This window comes from Caloenas nicobarica, chromosome 11 (assembly GCF_036013445.1).
Source record: "Caloenas nicobarica isolate bCalNic1 chromosome 11, bCalNic1.hap1, whole genome shotgun sequence".
Classification (NCBI taxonomy): Eukaryota; Metazoa; Chordata; class Aves; order Columbiformes; family Columbidae; genus Caloenas; species Caloenas nicobarica.
The window spans coordinates 15,678,802-15,698,438 of NC_088255.1; the positions used below are offsets into that span (position 1 = coordinate 15,678,802).

At 49.3% G+C, this 19,637-nt stretch overlaps 1 protein-coding gene across 2 annotated transcripts in view; it reads left to right on the forward strand.

The window, feature by feature from the left end:
• The window catches only part of PRICKLE2 (prickle planar cell polarity protein 2), a 117,365-nt gene that overhangs the window by 2,420 nt on the left and 95,308 nt on the right, over positions 1 to 19,637 (forward strand). Inside the window, exons 1-2 of one of the 2 annotated variants that reach the window (XM_065642540.1) lie at positions 7,531 to 7,600; positions 7,929 to 8,014. The exons of the other annotated variant lie outside the window; for it this stretch is intronic. Coding sequence (XP_065498612.1) covers positions 7,559 to 7,600; positions 7,929 to 8,014 — 128 coding nt within the window. The 5' untranslated portion in view covers positions 7,531 to 7,558. Of the gene's footprint in view, positions 1 to 7,530; positions 7,601 to 7,928; positions 8,015 to 19,637 lie in introns of those variants that run through there. 2 annotated transcript variants of the gene reach the window in all.

A 19,637-nucleotide genomic window follows, 5' to 3' on the forward strand; every position in this document is an offset into this window, starting at 1 on the left:
TAGTGACTGACAAATATGAGCAGGGGTTTAGTTGCTCTCATGCCTCTGTGTTCCCCCTCGGCAGGCGTGAACGAAGCTGCCTGCAGCAAAGGATGCAAGCAGGTACCAGATGCTGCCAGAGGCTGGAGCTCTGGCCTCATGCGTGGCTTGGGCTCCCCAAATGAAGCTGTCTCAACAGCAGGTCTCAGGTTTGACCAGCCCTTTGGAGCAAGGGCCAGACTTGTGCTGTCGGGAGCGTGCAACTGTGCACTCACCCCTGGGGATGGCACCTTGCCGGAGCTTCGCGAGAGCAAACACGTACCCGCTGGTGGCAATCCAGCCCTGCTTGAGAAAACGCAGCTACAGATAAAACGTACCTGCATTAGCCAAACGGGCAAATAACTGAGCTCTGAAATAATAAACCGCATATGGCATGGGCCAAGCTGCTGGAAGGAGGCATAGTGCAGCAGTTGCCACAGAGGTTTGCTGCCTGGCAGCAGCGGGGAACAACAGGGTGAGTCTAATTGCCTTGTGAGAGCAGAAGCCAGTGGCCTTTCTTCCCATCTGTGCTGGGGCTCAGCTGCTGACAGACTTTGCTGTCTTCCTCTCTCTTTCACTGCTCTCTTCCCAAGGGATCCCTGAGCACACCAGGTCTCTTCAAATCCCGGTGTCTCAGTGGACAGTCTACCCGGATCCGTGGCCCAGATGATCTAAGGAAACCTCAGCCAAGGGTGTTAGAGTAGACCACTCTGCTTGAGCTTCTGCCCCCATCCGGGTGGGGCAAATGGAGAGATGCTGCCCATCAGATATGGGTTTTTTTAGGGACGTTCCTAAATTCTGCTCACTGGATTGCATAAAGTGGGGTGTCTTCAAGTCCTTCCAACAGCTCTTGTCAACATCTGCAGCTTCATCCCTCTCTCCGTGGAGAAGGCAGCGGGTGTGCCTTGTGCTGGTGTGTATCTCACCTGGAATAACCCCGCAGAGCTGCACGCCCGCCCCGGGAGAGGCCGCCTTCCTTGGGTGCCTGAGATAATCTGATAATACCCTCCTCTTCATCAGCCTTCCTCTACGTTGTGCAAGTGGTATGTGAAGCTTTCCAGATACAACTTGCATTCAGATTCACTAATGGTATTTTCCAGGTATTTTCCAATTTGATCGTTCCTAGTGGCCCGGGCCTTTCAAGAGCCTAAATGTACAGAAGCATTTAACTTGGGAGTATCAGAATCTTTAACTTGGGAGTATTGGAAGCTTTCAACACCAAGTAGGTCCTGGGCTGTTTGCCTTGGCCAAAGAACTGGTATCTCCAGCAGGTACGAATAGCACAAATGTAAAACTTGACAACATTCATGGACAGAAGAGAAATCATTTCTGGCATCTCAGGGGCCATAGACAGAGTCTTCTGAATTTTCCCTCAGAGCAGTTAGGTGGTAACTTCTGCCTGATTTGAGATACCACCCTGAAGTGACCACTGACAGTCTGGTTTTCTCAGGTATCTCACTCCCTTATTTATCAGCAGGTTTCGATCCTGTGAAACAGGAAGAAAAAGGCTCTTTTATTTTCTCTTTGATGAGAAGAGACAAGAAAGCAGCTTTAAAAAATAAATAAAAGGACCTTTCCACCTGTGGGATGGCAAATGCATGATTAATGTGGGGGACTGAACAGCATCTGTGGTGCTTCCAGTGCTGTTGCAAGTGAAGGGCAGGATAGCTTCACTCCTGAGAACTCACCTCCTGCCTCGGCTGCTGACACTTGCCCCTCTGCGAGTTACCCCAAATAGGTTTGGGTTTTCTCAGTTTCAGGAATGGTCCTAAAGGGTAAGAGTAGTGTGGAAGGAGTGCGAATTTACAGCGTAAAGCAAATAATTCTGCTGGATTGCAAAAGAGCTCAGGGGAGTGAAGGGGGGATAACAGAAAATTACTTGTTGCTATAGCGCAAGGAGGTTTTGTGCAAATTGGCAGAGGCCCACTTGATTGCTTTGTTTAGCCTCAAATTGAGAAGCGTTAAGGAACTGCATGAACCAGGGCCATCTACCACCCACCTCTCCTCAAACAGAGAGCAGAGGTAGAGCTGCGCCTGGGGAGGCTGGAGCTTGGTTGGAAAGAAAGCCAGTTCTGGGAAAAACCTGCTGCATTGCCGTTTTGGGGAGGATGAGGAGAGGGCTGGAAGAAGAGCAGGAGGGAGAGGAGCAGGATGGCACAGCCCCAGCACCGACACGTCACTGTGCCCGCACCAGAGGCTGGGGGAGCCCAGGGTCCCTCCAGCAGCCCAGCATTGCTCAGCCCGGCTGGTTATAGAGGAGCAGGGCCCTTTTTGGGGGGGGGAGAGGACTAAGCTTCATATCCACTTGGCTCTGTGTTTCGTGACAGGTGCTCCTCTCCATGGAGTGGGACTGGGCTGCAAGTTTTTATTGGTGTGGACTCCAACTCCCAAATGCTATTTACCGGGAAATTGAAGACTGCCTTCAAAATTAACAATAGATGGCTATAAATCTTACTCAGTTACCTAGCAACTAACACAATAAAATCCTAAGGTTAAAAGGAGAAGGGTTATTTGGAGATACCTTGGGGAGCACATAATGGCCATTTGCATTCCTGGGTGGGAGGACAAAAAAAAAATCCTGGGATATTTACAAATTACTGTATTGATGAAGGAAAAAAGGTGAAATTACTCAGTGCGGTTTTAATCAAAATACCTCAGAACTGACAAATCTAACCAAAAAATAGTAGTCAAATGGCTGTGATAAAGAGCACTTGGAAAATGTATGGCGATCTGCAGAAATGATGGAAGGGTTTTGTTAAGTTGCTAAGTCCACTTTGTTGGCGTTTCTGACATCTGAAGTTTGTGCACCACAGACTAACCGTGTAATAAACGTTCGAAGTGAATTTGACCAGTATGTGCCTGATGGAATATGCCCTAGAAAAACCTGTGCAGTGCAATAAAAAAAATGAAAACTGAAGTAACATAGCATGATTCATGCCGGCCTGGGTTCCTGTTATGCACAGCACAGATTGAAATTCCATATCCCCACCTCAAACTGGGGTTTCTGCACAGTCTTTTCTGCCTGCAGTAACTGCAAATCTCAAAGCCGAAATGAGCAGAAACACTGAATTGTTTCCCTCCGAAAAGACCCTCACGAGGGCACATTTTCCCAGGAAGGAGGAGGCTTCATGGAAGAACTGTGTAGTGAAATAGAAGCCGGGTCACTAGCACGCTCCTACAGCAGCTGTGGCACTTAGAAGCACTTTTTAAGCTTTCCTTTTGTTGTTGAACGACTTCAGACAATAACTGCATAATAACAGTCAGAGGTTTATTACCTTCAGGGTACTGATGGTGACAGGATTCATGTTGAGCTGTAATTCACCTGCACAGGCTACTGGCAAGAGGAACCACAAGGGGACTGACTTGGTGCTTAACAGCCGAATTCGCCTGGACATGGCAGAGTGGAGAAAACACATGGGGCCAGCTGACAAAATGAGAGTTGCTTTCTGCCTTACTCCAACGTTTTCTGTGGGTGGTACCACTGCCCCAGTGCTGATGGCCAGGGCTGGACCGTAGGAGGCACAGCGGTGTCAGAGCTGACGCGGGGATGCTCAGAGTTTTCTATGGGTATTTTGGAGATGATTTCCTAACACGAGGCATGGTTCGCAGGATAGAAGAGCTGGGGGCACTTTCCTGGAAAGACTAGCAAATTTTCCTGGCTCTGTACACAGAAGTGTTGTGTCTGCCAGCTAACTCCCATCCAGAAGAGCTAGGCCAGAGCTGGCGGAACAGGCTCCATGGTTTTTGGCGGCACATGTTGTCCCCATGTTTCCCATCCCCAGGTTGCAGCTACTGCTGTAGGACCTGCAGCTCCTCTTCCCACGTGATAAGAGCTGCCTGCTGGTCTTGAACACGGTGACTTCGCTCCTGCTATTTGCTCAAGCTGGTGTCCCAAAGTGCATGGAAGTCAGCGGGTGAGCAGAGCACTAACAGCATCTCCTCCACGTGCAGCGGTGGGGCAGGGTACAAGGTGAGACTCTGTGAGGTTGGGCACATATCATGGGGCCAGGCAAGCAGAACAGCTCTGTAGCCACATGGGTTTCTTCTTACCACCTTCTGCTGCCAGAGGCTCAATTTGCTTACCTGACCAGGAAGAACAGCACGATGTGCATGCTGGGCTGAGATGCTCTGCAGGGCTCGTGACCAGACCTGCTGACACAATGGCCACAGTTCACTGTGGCCACCACCATGCCTGCCCTGCAGCCAGGGCTGGTTTCCTCCGCTGATCCCATGTCAGCCCCTGCACCACCTACCTGTACCTGAAACCTAACACAGGAGTTGCATTTTGCCTTTTCATGAGCTCTTCGATTTTAATCATAATTATTTCTGTAGTATCAGGCGCAACAGGAAGCAGAAAAAGAACATCCCTGTCATTGCCCTCCTTTCAACTATCCATTACTTCAAAAGGGAAAGGAGTCCATCTCATAGTGCATGAACGTAGCAAACTGGGTTTTAAACTGGTTTAGTCATGAGAAGGGCTGGAAGAAGTGTCATCTCTAGGCAGGTTTGGTTGAAACAGAAATGGGAGGAGATGATGATGTACGGAACAATTTAAGTGACAGCAGAAACAATAATTTGTCAGACAAACTGTCTGGCATATATTATCCATGCATCTCTGTTTCTGAGCCTATTTGACAGCAGTATCTGACACCCTCCGCCTCCGAGCTGAGTCTGTCTCCTCTCAAGAGGAAGATCTAGATGTTTCTAAAAACAAAAATACAAAAACCTCTTTTGAAAGTAACTTTCATGGTAGCACAGGTAGAGCTGGAGCTGTGTTGCTGTCCCCTGCGCGCCCAGCCATGCCAGGATGTGTGCATCATCCCCTTTGAACATGGTGAGAACGAGGGAGTGGGAGTTTATTTCCTGAGAGATCTTTACTCTTGGCAGCTTTTCTGGGGGCGGAAAGAGAAGAGGAGCATTCAGGCCAGTGAGATAATGTCTCCCCTCCCTTTCCCAAATACATGCCAGAAATGATGTTCTGGCCTGGCTGTTTCTTTGTGTGGATGCAGCATCTGAGCATCCCAAAAATGCGGATCGAGTCCTCCTGACTAGCCCTTCATCTGCCCCGCATGTCTTGGGCCAGAGGGAAACTGCTGCCTCCCTGAGATATTGAGATGCTTGGGAGTCACTAAGGACCTGACTCCACTGGGGTCTTTGGTACCTGGATATTTTTATGGCTCTGGGTGTATGTGGTTTCCCCAGATCCCTCCAGGCACAGCAGGGCAGAAGCAGTGAGCACTCTTCTTATCTGCCTCTTCTACACTACCCAGCTGAGCCTTCATCTTCCCTCTAGTTTCGAACACAGTGGTGCAAGTCTGGATGCTCAGAGCCTTCCCTGCCTTTTGCCTGTGTATTGAGGAGCCGCCCACCAGCATCTGCAGTACCTACTGAAACGGGGCTGGAGGACACAAGCTGTGCAGGATGGCAGGCAAGCTTGGTGGCCCCGTGGACAGCTTGAGATGGAGGGAGGGGTCCAACCTGCCTTGTTTTAAGAAGCAATTTACGACCTGCCTCTTCATCAGAAGCCTGGAGCCATGATTCAGCACAGCCACACCTCCGAGGAATTTACCCTCCAACTTTGACTTACTTTTGCTGTTTTAAACTTATAGCAGATGTCCTCACCAGCCCTGTTATTGAGGGCACACAGCATCGCTTGCAACAGCAAAGCAATTAGAAAGGATTTGCAGGTCACCTCTAAAGCATTTCCCATAGCACGTTGAATCTTGTTATAAATCCTGTATCCAATAATGCTTTTATTTCGGTAGTTTTAATTGGAGTTTAAAATATTCTGAATCTTATGCAAGACGCCCAAAGTGCTGGAGATTTTCAGGCCCTCTCTTGCACAATGTTATAGTTCCCTGAAATCCTGTTGACCTTCAGCAGAGATAACAGTAACTCAGCACTCCTGATATTACTGTATCTGATATTAGATACAGCTTATAGGTAGGGAAGTTTCAATATGAGGTCGAACCCCAGTCCGCAACCAGTTGCCCACCATGTGATGAAACGTGTATATTTGAAGAGATCATCTCCTCCCTTGGGAGTTTCTAACATATTCAAGTACCACCATATGAGCTGGAGACTGGGAGAGAAACTGAGAAGGAAAATTATGAGGAAATTTGGCAGAAGGGAGCAATGGAGGGAAGCGGGAGGGTTTTGGAAGAGTAAAAATAGCAACCACAGAAAAACAGAACAGGGAGGGATGTCAATATTTTCCCACTGACATGAAGAAAGCCTGTGAAAAATAAAATGTTCTCCATTTTAAAATTCCCTGATTTTTTTTTTCTTTAAGAAAGCCCAACATTTATGGAAGGAAAGAATGAAAATCTCCCCAAAACTTTTTGCCTGATGCTCTTCAAAATGCTGCCACACAGCTCCCAGACCCATTTCAGTCTCCTAGAGGGGAAGATACGAGTTAAAAATTGACAAAAACAAGAACTGATTAAATGAAAAAAAAATTTATCAAAGCGTTATGGTTTTAACCAGCTGTGAGGTAGCAAGGCAAAGGAACAAAGAGGCAAGGAAGGAGGGGAAGGAGATGACACGATCTGCAAACAACCACGGGGTGAAGCTGTGAAATGCTAATGGCGAAGCTGCTCCATCCCCACTGGGGACATGTTTCTGAGGACCCCTGTGCTCTATGAAGCATGTTCGCTGCTCCCCCTTCTCCCCATGTTTCATTCTGCTCTGCCTTGCGCCAGATGTGCTGTTTGATTGCAAACCCGCAGGGGTACGGACTGGTTGTTGGCTGTGGGGGATCCCTTTGTAGTGCGTTGTACAAATGACAAGAGCAGGTTGATGCGTGGGCTGCCCCACGGCTCCCAGCCCCACAGTTCCCAGCCCCACAGTTCCCAGCCCCACGGGCCCACATGTAGCTCTGGGAGGACCGTGAGGTCCAGGGGTGTGACAGGCGCTCTGTGTCCCGGCCCAGCATCTCAAGCTGCAAATATATTTCACATGGCTATGTTTCTCCTGCACGCTGTTTGTGGACTAAATCTGTTCTCCATGAGGAGGGGAGCAGAAGCCCAGCAGGAACCCGGGATGTTTGCTCCCTGCCTTTGCCCATGCCAGTAGAAGCCCCTGCACAGCGCAGGCTGTACCGTGCTCAGAGCTGTAACTCCAGCCCGTGTCCCTTCAGCACTGCAGACTCCCAGTTCTGCTCTTACAGAGCTCAGGTTTTTATTAACACCCGTGCTCTGGAGTGTTACGAGTGCACTGCACTGCCGGGCAGAGCTGGCCGAGCGCTGCGCTCCCGAGCGCGGCGGGACAACAGCCGGCACAGGGAAGGTCCCGAGGAGGGTCGTTAACTCTGAAGCGGAGTGATGACAGCAGGCGCTGCGGTGCAATGGGGCGGAAGGAGCCACCGGCCCGGGACGAGCCGGTGCGGGGGGGTGGCCGGGCCCTCCCGGGGCGGTGCCTGCCGGGCCGAGGGGCGGGGTGAAGGGGCGGGAGCGCCGTAGAGGGGCGGCCGCCGGGGGGGGCGGCCGCTGCCGCGCACTCGGGCTGGGCTCCGCTCGGCTCCGCGGAGCGTGGCGCTGCCATGTTCGCCCGTGGCTCCCGCAAGCGGCTCTCCGGCCGGTCGGTGAGTGTTGGGGGTGGTTTCCCTTCACCCCCCCCCCCACCCCGTCCCGGTGCGCATCCCCGCTCCGCTCCAACCTGTGGCTCCGTCCCGCCGCCCGCTCCGGCCGCGCCGCCCGTGCGGTGTGTGTGTATATGTCCCCGCCGCCACCTCCAAGCGTCCCTTCCTCCGGGGGCGTCCCCCCTCCAGCCCCACCGTGCGCCTTCCCCTTCTCCTAGCCGTGCGGATACCCACTTTCCCTACAAGTCCGTCCTTCTCCCCGGGCGTGCCCCTGAGGCATCCCCCGGCCCACAGCTGGGGGGCCGGGACTGACCTCTGCGGTTGGTTGCAGCTGACGGCGTCGGGGGAGCCGGAGAGGGGCCAGCCCTGCACCACCTGCGGGGACCAGTGTCCCGGCTTCGCCCTGCACAAGTGGAGGTAAGGCCCGGCGAGACCCCTGTCCCACTGCCCCGTCCCCTGCCCTGTCCTCCCGAAGGCAGCGGGACCCGGAGAGATTTCCCTCTGGCTCTCCCTTTGCAAGGTTTTGTGGCTTCCTCCCAACTCTGTGCGCATCTGGGGTGCAAATGCGGCTTTTCAGGGAACACTTGTGTTAGTCTTAAACGTGTTGCCCACCCTGGCTGGTGGTTCTGGAGACACGGGTGGGTTTGACAGACTCACCAAGCAGCACGCAGCTGAGCCTGTGCCTAGTGCTGGTGTGGGGTGCAGCAGGATCTAGACCCGGGACTGGGGTAACTGGTTTGCTAATTACCACCTCGCAGCCGATCTGCTCCCTGCTGCGGTCAGGGGCTCATCCTGTTGCCCCGGGTTGTGCTGGGGACTGAAGCCACCCTCACCTGGGGGGGGACAGTCTGGGCAGGCTGGGGTGGGAAGGAGGGATCAGGGCAGAAGGGGATCCACTGTGTGAAACTCTTATCTGCCTCCATGACCCCACAACGGGGTTTTTTTCCTCTCTCAGTGATGCCAAGCAGAGATTTAGCTATTAAAAAGGATGAGGTGTGTGTAAGAATGAACAAGTATTTTTGGCTATTTCTGTGGTGTCTCTTTACAAAACAAACAGTGCTGGTGCCTACGAGGCACAGCAAGCCCTGGCCTCGTGCTGAATCAGCCCCTTCTCCCCTAGTGTGTGCCATCTAGAAATGAGTTCCTGCTCATGGGTGATATGGGACTTGGCAATATTAAATCCAGGCTGTGAGCTCCAGGAACTGGTGTACAGACTTAGTAGGCCAGGGAGCTCTTGGTGACCTTTTAACTTTGTTTTATAGTTATACCCTTTTTTCCAGCACCTGCTGCACTCGGCGTTCCTCCTGGCTTCTGCCCTACTTCTCGGAGTGGCATCTCAGCAGATTAGGTGCAGGTTCAGAGTGAGGAGAGGGACTGATTTATTCGTGTTGAGTTGTACCTTAAGCTTCAGCCTTACAAACAGTCATTCCTGATGGCATTTGCTCCAAGGTGCAGTGGGATGGGGTCCGTGGGCTGAGGTCTGCCCCAAGGGATGTGTAGCAGCAGGTGGGGCTCACTGTGGGGCTCGCCGTGGTCCTTCAGTCTGGCCCTCCGCAGGTGCTGGTGACACGTCCAAGTGCACTGTGTCCCACCTCAGACCTTCAGAAGGTGAAGGTGTCTCCTTCTCCCAGGCTGCAGGAGCTGTGGTCTCCTGACGCCCTCCCCGTGACCTGAATCTGCCACGTGCGTGTTAATAGATTTATAAGGTCACCCTGAGTTGTCTTCTTTTCAGGGCTTGTAAAGGCTTTCCCAAGCTGTCCCAGGTTTCCTCGCAGCTGAAGTTTGGGGTAGCAGGTGTTGTCACAGAGGCACTTCATCATGCTTAAAAGGACAAGTTTCAGCTGTAGGATGTGAAGAAAAAGGGTTGTCACCAAAGGTATTTCTCCTCTGCTCCAAGGACTTACGAGGTGCTGTAGTTTGAGTTTTGTTATGTCAGAGGGTGCAACTATCCAGCGGCTTTTGAAAAATGAAGCGAATTTTGATAGCATCCCTTTGAAGGCCAAATGGCCAAGCAGAAGAGGCACCCAGCTGTCTAGGGAGTGTCAGATGAGAGGTGGTGTCACAGATCTGTTCGCATCGTGCCCTCTGCACCGGCACCTTGTGCCGGATCCTGCAAAACCCTGTGTGCCAGAGAAAGGGGAGCAGGAGGTTCCAGCCTGCCAGGACCACCCGTAGCTGTCTCCTGGCTGCCCTTTTTGGAGGGACCCTGTACACAAGCAAGGAGTTTTGCTAAAACCATGTGGATTGTTCCAGCAGCCATTTCTTGGGAAGGAAGGGGTTACATCCCGTGGGGCAGGAGAAGGGTGAGGGCTCAGGGGGTAGGGGTAGGGGTCATCCCCCAAAGGCATTGCAGCTTGTGTGCATCCTTTACACCAACTTACTTTGCGTGGAGGACTGGACAAGCTGAGAGCCCTCCTGCATATGCATTCACATTTAATTGCCTTGATAGAAGAGTAATTAGGCAATTAAAACAAAGGCAACCTATTTGCCAGAACACAATAGAGAGCATGCACATTCATTTTTTACTAGTGAATGGTCTGTTAATGCCAGGAACATGTAAGCAGGCGAATTTTTAATGGTAGTTTTGTAGGTTGAAAACGTGCTCCGGAGCCCGTGCCCTCTGCATAGCCAGCCCCTGCTGGGGATGCTCAGAGGTACCTTGATGTGCAGAGTGAGATTGGAAAAAAAACAAGGGTTTTCGAGGAAATCCGCAGATTAAGGATACAAACCCAGATCAATGAACCACTAGAGATTTGTGAGCCTCTTTATAATCCTTTAATAGCAGAGTTTTGCTGATAAATGTAAATGGGACTTTTTTGCTTCAAAGATAGGAACTGGTGATATGCTGTAGGGAGAAGAAACTGATAAGCTTGCAGGCACTGAAACCATTGCTCATGCAGGCATTGTCGTATATGTAATTATGCAGGACTGTGTATTTTCTGGTTACCTGTGATTTTAGGTGTGATATGTGCAGCTATTCCATCAAGCAGGCAAATTGCTTTGTTAGATGCCAAAGACTTCTGTACGTTCCCTTAAAAGCCACTTTTCTCAGATGAGGAGTCGGCTTTGAGTGTTGGTTGAATTTGTCATTCCTGGAAGCACATGCATACCTCCTGAGCCAGGGAAACCACTCAAAAATAAATTACATTCTGTGAAACTGTTTTCTTTTCAGAATAAAACCAACCTGTGTACTGTAGTTGATGTGCAAAAATAAGATGAAAGAGGATTGATAAGTAATTAAAAAATGTCCCTGGTTTTAGAGTTTGTCTTTGAATCTTCTTAATTCTGCTCTGAAATTGTAATCTCAAATTCAAGGTAGTGGGTGCATTATCTTGTAAAAATGTTGGCTTATTTAATACTACTTGGGGGGAAGCAAGGAACTGAAAACACCCTGTGTTACAGATACAGTTAAACTGGACCCCACCACCTCCATCTTACCCCTTGTAGCTCTTTGATCTCCTGTGTGCCACAGACTTTTGCCTCTTCCTGTAAGGCAGAAATTCGATTTTCGGTTTTAAATCATTTAGCCCTGAAGAGGAGAAAATAAGTGGTTTGTCTGGAAAGACTGAAGATTGAGTTCCATCGTCTTTGGGCATGAAGTCTGTGAGGACGTGGCTATCAGACTATAACTGGTGTAACCCCCAATTTCCCGTGGCCCGAACAGCAAAATGACTCCTCCTTCTAATCACATCGCCTTTCTTTTATGCTAGGTTGTCAGTAAAGTACGTAAGGACTGAAAAGTTCATCTGTGTGGGCTGTGGTCTGAAGAATGGAAATTGGGTGTACATAACCAAATCCTTATTAATACAGGTCGATACTTGAAAGCTGGCTTTGTGTGGAAAAAGTGAAATCAAATTCAACAAAAATCTCCCAACTCCTTAGGAGCCCAGTTGCTGTTTTCTAATCAGATCTGCATGACATTAAACTGTGTGCAATTCAGCTTGTTAACAAGCTTTGGCATTAAATAAAGCTGTCACTGGAGTTTGGTGGATGAATAGCCATTAGGAGTGTCTTTTGCATAATGTCTTGGAGAGAAAAGCCTGCGAGGGAGGTGGTCTGGGAGGAGGGAAGGGAAGGGAATTTATAACCTAGTCCTGGTGCAATTAGTGTGAATATGCAAACCTTAAAGGTGACAAATGGTTGGCAGCTCTGGGAAGGCAGCGAGTGGCTTTTGCTGCTGTTAAGCCTACTGTGAAGAACTAATTTCGGATTTTCTCTGGGCGAAGTCAAATTGCAGCCTTCGTACTGTATTTAAAATAGCGGATCCTTCGTGTTGGGAGATTGGCATGTGTTTAGCACACAGAAGTATGGTTTGTTTGTTCCTTGAGAAAGCTTTGCAAAAACCGATACTCTTGCAGTTCAACAGACCTTTCTGTTCCCTGCTCCCTACCTTCTCCTCCAAAAACACTAGCTAAACTGTAGATGCAGGACACCTAAATCTTAAGACAGTGTTTGAGCTCTGATTTGAGGAGAGGGGATGTACTGCCTGGTTTGCAAAGCCTGCAGAGGCACTGGCGTGTGGCTGATTTCAGAGGGAAGGCATTCAGATGCTGTGGCTGATAAGATAATTTTAAAAATAGTGTCTGAAAACCTTCGGAGAAGTCTTTGTTGCCATAGTTATTCTTGTGGCTTGCAGAAGCATTTAAATAACAGCAATAAACATGACATAAAGACAAGGACTGGCTTACTGGGGTTGTAGTTTCAGTGTGAGATTACATTTTACGTTTTTTCTTGGGGTCTCTTTTTTCTTGCATGTGCTGCGTAATCTTTGTCCCTTGGAATCATGTTTTGGTACGGAATAGATCTGGTTCTCTTCATGCAACAGAGTCTTAATATTGGTGGCATGTGTTTGTACAGAACGTAGTGCCTGGCCCTTATCTTCCAAGGTAAATATACATGACCGTTAACTTCATACTCAGTAATACTCCATATTAACAAGTGAAGTTTTGGTGCATACAATTGTTTTGAGCATTTATTTGTTTCCATAACTCGGCATCTCACTATAATGTACTGTGGCCGGTCCCACAGAAGTCTGATCTCATCTTGCTTCGTCAGATGTGGAAGCATCTGCGAGGACGAACTTTTCAGCTTCTCAGGAGAGACCACTTGGAGATCCCACATGATAACAGGAACAGCCCACAGGGTTGTGGTTGACCACTAGATCAGAAAAACCTATAGACAAGGCTCAGCTGATAGACAAGGAAAAAGAGAGGTGTGTCGTGAGATGGTGACCTGATAAATGAGGTGGTTGACCAGAAGCCAAGAGATGTTTGAGGTTGCTGGGTGATGGTGGGTAGGTCACTTTTCAACTCCCACCTCTGCCTTGTTGACTGTAGGCAGGGAGTTGCTAGTGACAGTGGATGTTTATTTTCTTTGCGTGTTTGTCCAGTGCCTGGTGCTCTGGACATTATCTGCTCAAGTGTGGCGAGCAATGCAAAATTCTCCATATGTTTGCAGCCTCAGTCGGTGTTTGCCTGGCGCTGGCCCAGCCTGCAGGAGGGACATCCAGCAGGCACGGATTCACATCCTGGGGCACGTTAGGGTCTCCGGTTTGATGCCCAGTGCCTCATCCAGAGAGCAGAAAAAATAATATTTGTAACACAGCACGTGAACGAATAACACCAAATTCTGAAGCATTTGTTTCTACTTTCCAAAAAAAAAAAGTACAGATTATTGCTTCCATATGTTTTCAGCATTTTTCATAGGTTATGTATCTTACACACACACTCCCAGCTTTTCCCTTTCGTGAATAACATGCTTTGTGCCTCTCCTTTAGGATTCAGATATTCCACACTTCCTTGCATGTTTATTTGAAAGGCTTTGGAGATGTGAGAATAGCAATACCTTATCTAGAATGGGCTTCTGCGCACAGCGCTGCCATGGCGACCTGTGTCGGACTCAGTGGGTTTTACTAAATTTTTCATTTTGCAATGGGGAACCTACTGAAATAGGCAAAACTTGGCTGGTGCGGTCCATCCCGTTGTGGTCCATCCCGCTGCTCTGGAGGTGAGTCCCTGAGGGACTGTAGAGGGGCCAAGTGGACTGATTCCCTGCCAGGTTACTCATTGTCCAAGTCAGTGTCCTTCAACCTCTGCGTCCTGGGTGGTTTGGGATGGGTGGCCGCTGTGTGCACTGAAGCTCAGCTCTGGCGCATGCACTTTGCTTGGCATAAATGACTTCAGGTGTCCTATTTACTCACGTCTGTGAGATTAAGCACTTGTGTGAGCGTTTGAAAAATCAGCGTCTACTTTTTTCTTTGAGTTTTCAAGCCCTGTGGCAGTAGGAAAAGAGCTGGGTAACTAGTGATGGCTTGTGCTGCTGCCACTGTTCCCACAGCGTCTCTGCCGAGAGGCAGCCGGCCCATCAGGGTGGGAGTTTGGGTGGTTTGTAGTGTAGGGATCAGCTTCGTCCTGCCCTGGGACAATCTGTCTTTTCATAAATGTTGAGCACAGAGTTGCATTTAAGGAACTCCCAACCAATTTTTTGGCCTGTCCCTTCCACATCTTCATGCCCTGCTGCTGAAACAGCACTTAAAACAGACGAGACTGATAAGGTATCCTGTTTGCGTTGGCTGGGAGACATGATATCCATTTTAACAGAGCTTTGCAATGTTGGAGGCAGTGTTGTCCCTGGCAAAAAGCCCAAAATAAATTCTTTAATTTTTTTGTATGTGATGTACAAAAGAGCAGGTGAGGTATGTACTTGTATCCGGGCAAGCCCGGGGAGCCTGTTTGAAGTCCTTTACAAGCCACTCAGGATTGTATTGCAAGAACTCAAAGGAGTTTGAGACACTTCTTGATTAAATTTCAGCTGAACACAGAGCCCTAGTCTGCAGCTGCTGTAACTGGAGTTGCTCTGCTGCCGGGCTTTGCCCAGCTCCCTTGCAGCTGAGCTGCAGGCAAAAGCCAAAAAAGCAGAATTTCTCCCAGAGAAGGGGCAGTGTGGGTACATTTTCTGTCTGTTTCGAAGCAGCCTTGTGCAATTGTACTTTTATGAATGGGGTGAAAAAACACGAATAAGCTGTTGTGGGTTTTGGGCTGGTTTGAGGGGTTTATTCTGTTTCTGGAGTGATTGTGAATGACACGAATGATGGAGGTGGCACAGTGGGCAAACCCTGAATTCTGACTTTATGTGATATTTTACTTCTAGACGAAACAAATATTTTTAAAAGTCGGCGAGAGGTTTTTGGACTATATTTTTTGGAAAAAATTCTACAGCTCACTCTTGGTATGCAAAGAGTGAAATGTTACCTGCCTGGTGTGAGTGAGTGGGGTTTGCCATCCTGAAGGCAGAATGGCAGCCGGCAAGCGCTTTCCCAGTGCTTTGGCCATGGGGCTGTGCTGCTGGACGCCATGCAAAGCACAGCTGCCCCACCGAGCCTTTCGGGATGGAATTGGCCAAGACAGACCCACGGACCTCAGAAGTGGGATGGATTTGCAGTGGGGATCTCCTTCAAGCAAAAAGCTGTTGGCGCTGGAGGCTGCAGTGATGGATTGAGGTGCCTTGTAGGGTGTGATTTAGTGGGACGTGGTGATCTAACAGCTCAGCGCCGATGGATGCAGAAGGTCCTGTGCACCCCATGCATCCCTCTCAAGCCCGGGGGGGGATTAATAGGTTGAGAGAAGTTCTCCTCCCCATCTACTCTGCCCTGGTGAGACCACATCTGGAATATTGTGTCCAGTTCTGGGCCCCAGTTCTGGGCCCCTCAGTTCAAGAAGGACAGGGAACTGCTGGAGAGAGTCCAGTGCAGGGCCACAAAGATGATTAAGGGAGTGGAGCATCTCCCTTATGAGGAAAGGCTGAGGGAGCTGGGGCTCTTTAGCTTGGAGGAGACTGAGGGGTGACCTCATCAATGTTTATAAATATATAAAGGGTGAGTGTCACAAGGATGGAGCCAGGCTCTTCTCGGTGACAACCAATGGTAAGACAAGGGGCAATGGGTGCAAACTGGAACACAAGAGGTTCCACTTAAATATGAGAAGAAACTTCTTCTCAGTGAGGGTAACAGACACTGGAACAGGCTGCCCAGGGGGATTGTGGAGTCTCCTTCTCTGGAGACATTCAAACCCGCCTGGACACCTTCCTGTGTAACCTCATCTGGGTGTTCCTGCTCCGGCGGGGGGGGTTGGACTGGATGATCTTTCGAGGTCCCTTCCAATCCCTGACATTCTGTGATTCTGTGAATGGGTTAAATTGGTTATTGAAGCCTCTGCTGAGCTGGTGCAAGGAGACAGAGGAGGTGAGGATGAAGGGTTGCATCGGTCCCATGGCACACAAAGCCAGGCTGTCATCCCTGCCCTCAGCATCTCCATCTCCTTATTGGGTTTTGCTGCCCTGCTGCAGCTTCAGCCCTCTTGGTCCTCCTTGCTAGCCCCACAAGCGACCCTTGTGCAGAGTCCATTTTCCCTGCAGGATGCATCCCACCGATCCCACCAAGCCCTGGATCCCACAGAGCCCTGGTGGTGCCACCCACGGCTGCCATCGCCTGCCCGGGCGTGCGGCACGTGTTCGGCGGGGAGGCAAAACTCCTACTCCTTTAACAGAGGGTTTGCAACAGGCCTTTGTCACAAGCACAGTGCAGCGTGAAAGAAAAAGCTCCACCAATTTGGAAAGAAAGGCGCATGGGGTGGATAAATGCTGGTACCTGAGATCCTCAGCTGGAGGGGGCCGGGGCACAGCTATTTGGCCAACACCTGCCGAGTGCTGCCCTCCTCTTTGTTGCTCTCCCCTGTCGAGATCTGTTCAGTGCTTTCAAGAGTTCTTCTTGGGTTTTGTTCCCTTTCTGTTTGTCTTTAAAAAGTCAATCTGCAGTCATTTCTTTTTTTTTTTTTTTTATTTCAAAGACATTCTTCCCCTGCCCCTCCCAGTAATCCATTCTCGTTACACCAGTGAGTCACTCTTCAAATAATCAATTGCATTTTCATTGTCTGGCTTGTAAGTCTATCACCGAGCTTAAGGACGGCTGATAGTATCAGCTGAGACCTTTGGCAGATGGTTTTGCAATTCACGATGCTCATTTGGAAATTTGCTTTTTTCTCGGATGAATAATCTCCCAGCCGTGGTGAGGGAAACGTGGGCTGGGGACTCTTCCCTGCGCACGCAGCATCTCTGTGGTCACTATGTAATGTCGGAGGAATTTGTAACATTAGCAGAATTGTCTGGTGCGAGGAAGACTAATTTTCTGGGTAAGTCTTGTGAGTATGGCTGTAAAGAGCCTTTTTCTTGTGGGCTGTCATGTCCTTGCGGGCTCTGGGCAAGCACCAGTGCAGCCCTGAGGCGGCCAATGGCCAGAGCCTTTCTCAGGTTCATCAATGCTAAGGCTGAGAGATGTCTATAAAATTCAGGGTGCTCCTTTCTGCTGCTGGAGAGACCATTTTTTCTTCTGTGTGTTGCTCTTTGCTCTCCGCAGGGCCCTGATGTCAGAGCTTAACACTTAGAGAGCTAAGTATTACAATTATTATTCTTACCGCAGAGGGAGGCACTTTGTACTCAGCCATCACAGCAAATATTTCATCCCCTATAAATTGCCCTCATGCAGATGCTACTGCCATGGTGATAAAAGACATAATGGCTGCTCTTGCTGATAAGGGGAGTATATAAATACAATTATTGAAATCCCTATGCAGAAGCTGTGGATGGATGGAGAAGAGTCCCTCTCCCTGCGAGGGGTTTCTCTTGCTCCAGAGGCTGTCAAGGAGAGCAGGAGCGCTCGTCCCAGCGCTTCCCGCCGGCTGCAGCTCCTGGCAGCTGAAATGGGAGCTGCTTGGCCACAGCTGTGAGCAATTAGTAGAAGATGTCTTTCCCCCCCTCCTTTCCCCTATCCCGCTTTCTTCCCTCCTTCTCTTCTCCTTGAAACCCAGCCATGGGCCCTGGGGGAGCCGGGAGGAAAGCCCTGAGCGGCTCAGATTTGAGATGCTCCAGGTCACTCGAAGGCAGCCAGTGCTCGATGTGGTTGCTCCTCAGTAGCTGGATGCAGGTCTAAGGACCTAACCCAACCTTGCGGGAAGTGTAGTGCAGCTGAGAAGCCAGATATCATTTAGATCAAGCCAACAAAAAAATATTTCCATGGCAGCAGTAACCATAGGAAACCTCCCCGGCGTGTCTTGGGTGGTTCCTGTTTCCTTGCCTTCAGCAGTTTGCTTTGCAAGTGGAGCGGTGGTTGCAAGCGCTCTGTGCCTGTGGTGCCACCAGGAGTGGCTGGCGAGCCTGGCTGTCCCCTCCACTGGCTTTCCTCAGAGACCTGGCAGCCACACTCTGGGATGCATCGCTGCTCCTGATTTTCTCTTGCACTCTAGTTGGTAAAAAGATGCTTTCAGAGGCTTCTTTAGACACCATAAAGTCTCAAAGCCACCTTTTTACCTCCTGTCAGCTCACAAATGTGTGTTTGATGCTTAAATACCCAAGGCATGAAAGTGAATTGGCTCCCAGGGTCCAATTCTTCTTCCTTTCTATAGCGTCTTAGAAAGATGCTTTTATATTCCCTCTGGCTCAGCTAGTGATGCTTGGCCTTCAACCAAGATGGGGAATCTAGGACAAGAATCCCTGAGAATAGCAAGATGAAAAGTTGTAAAAAATATCAACATTTTGTTTGGAAAAAATGCTGGTAAAATATTTCATTTAAAAAGATAAGCTGGAATATTTTTTATCAGCTTCATGTGGACACATTTACAGGAGGATGTAAGAGGAGGGTTGTTTTCCTGGGTACTGCCTCCTCTAGGAAGTCCAAGCCATGAAGCGAATACAAATACTGGAAGTTGGAAGGTTTTGCAATGAGTCACTGGAAGGGATGGGGAACCAGTTGTGCTGGTGTGGCTGTCTCAGTCGGCAGCCAGCTCATCGACTGATGGGGCAGCTGCATGGGAGCACCCGGCGGCCTGGGCATCACTGGAGACGGCACCCATGGATGCTCTGACCCCTGCCCACGGCAGCACAGAGGTTTGCACACGTAGCTTTGTGGAGCAGATGGACCCTGCTTGTGGAGCCGAGGTGTTGCACAGAGACAGGTTAAAAAAAGATGTCTCCTTCTGCAGGAGCGTGAAGCAGAAGGGAAAAAATACCTCGTGATGCCAATAACTGGGATTTTGATGTTTGCGTGCCATGCGGCGCTGCTCCGTCCTCCCTGAGCTGTCAGGTGCTCGTCGTGGCAGGGTTTGGTCCATGGGTGAAGAGCTGGTTGGCCTTTGACCTGTCTGCTTTGGGTGGAGGTGGCTGGACCCCTTTGCAGAGATGCTGCTGGGCTCGTCTCGTAACCTGCCCTGACACTTTGCAGATGATTCAATCCCTGTTTTTGCAAACCCCACAACTCTACAGAAGTCAGGCTTTTGTTTAAGATTATGCAGCATTTGAAGAAGTGGCAGTGGGGCAGGGACAAGGCTGATTCCCTTTCTATTCTTGCCTGCCAAACAAATGGAAATGCTCATCATGGAGCTGTGGCTGTGCCATATTAAATCTGCGTTTGGTGCCATAAAGGCCATGTGCTGGAAATGCAGCCCCTTTAAATGTCAGATTTGAGGAGAGCTGGAACGTGAGAAGACAATAAAAGTTAATATTCTTAAGTCAGGTTTGTGCAGTGTAGCTCAGATTTTTAATATCGAGGGCATAATTTATTACAACATGTAGCAGTTTCAAATACATGTATTTGAATATGTTTTAATATTATTTTTCTTTCCAGTAGCAGGAATAATGCTGCCTAACAAAAGAAAAATGATTTTGTGTTGCCATGTGATAGTTTCAGCTTGTACCTCTAATATCTGCAATCTGCCGAAGTGTGAAGGCTATCTGATAAACGCCTGAATCGTAAAGCTATATTGTTTGTTCTAATTTCCCTTTGCTATTTTCAAACATATAAATAAAACATTTCACACCATACCCTGTGCAGTTCCAGCCCAAACTATTCACTGTCTGCTGATGCAACCTGTAAGAGGTGCGAATCTTTCAACTTGACAGGGGAAATCTGGTGACGTTAGTATTGCGTGTTGTGCTCAAAATGATCAAACGTAGTTTTAGTAAATATTTTGTCTGAAGTAAAGTTATAAAAAAA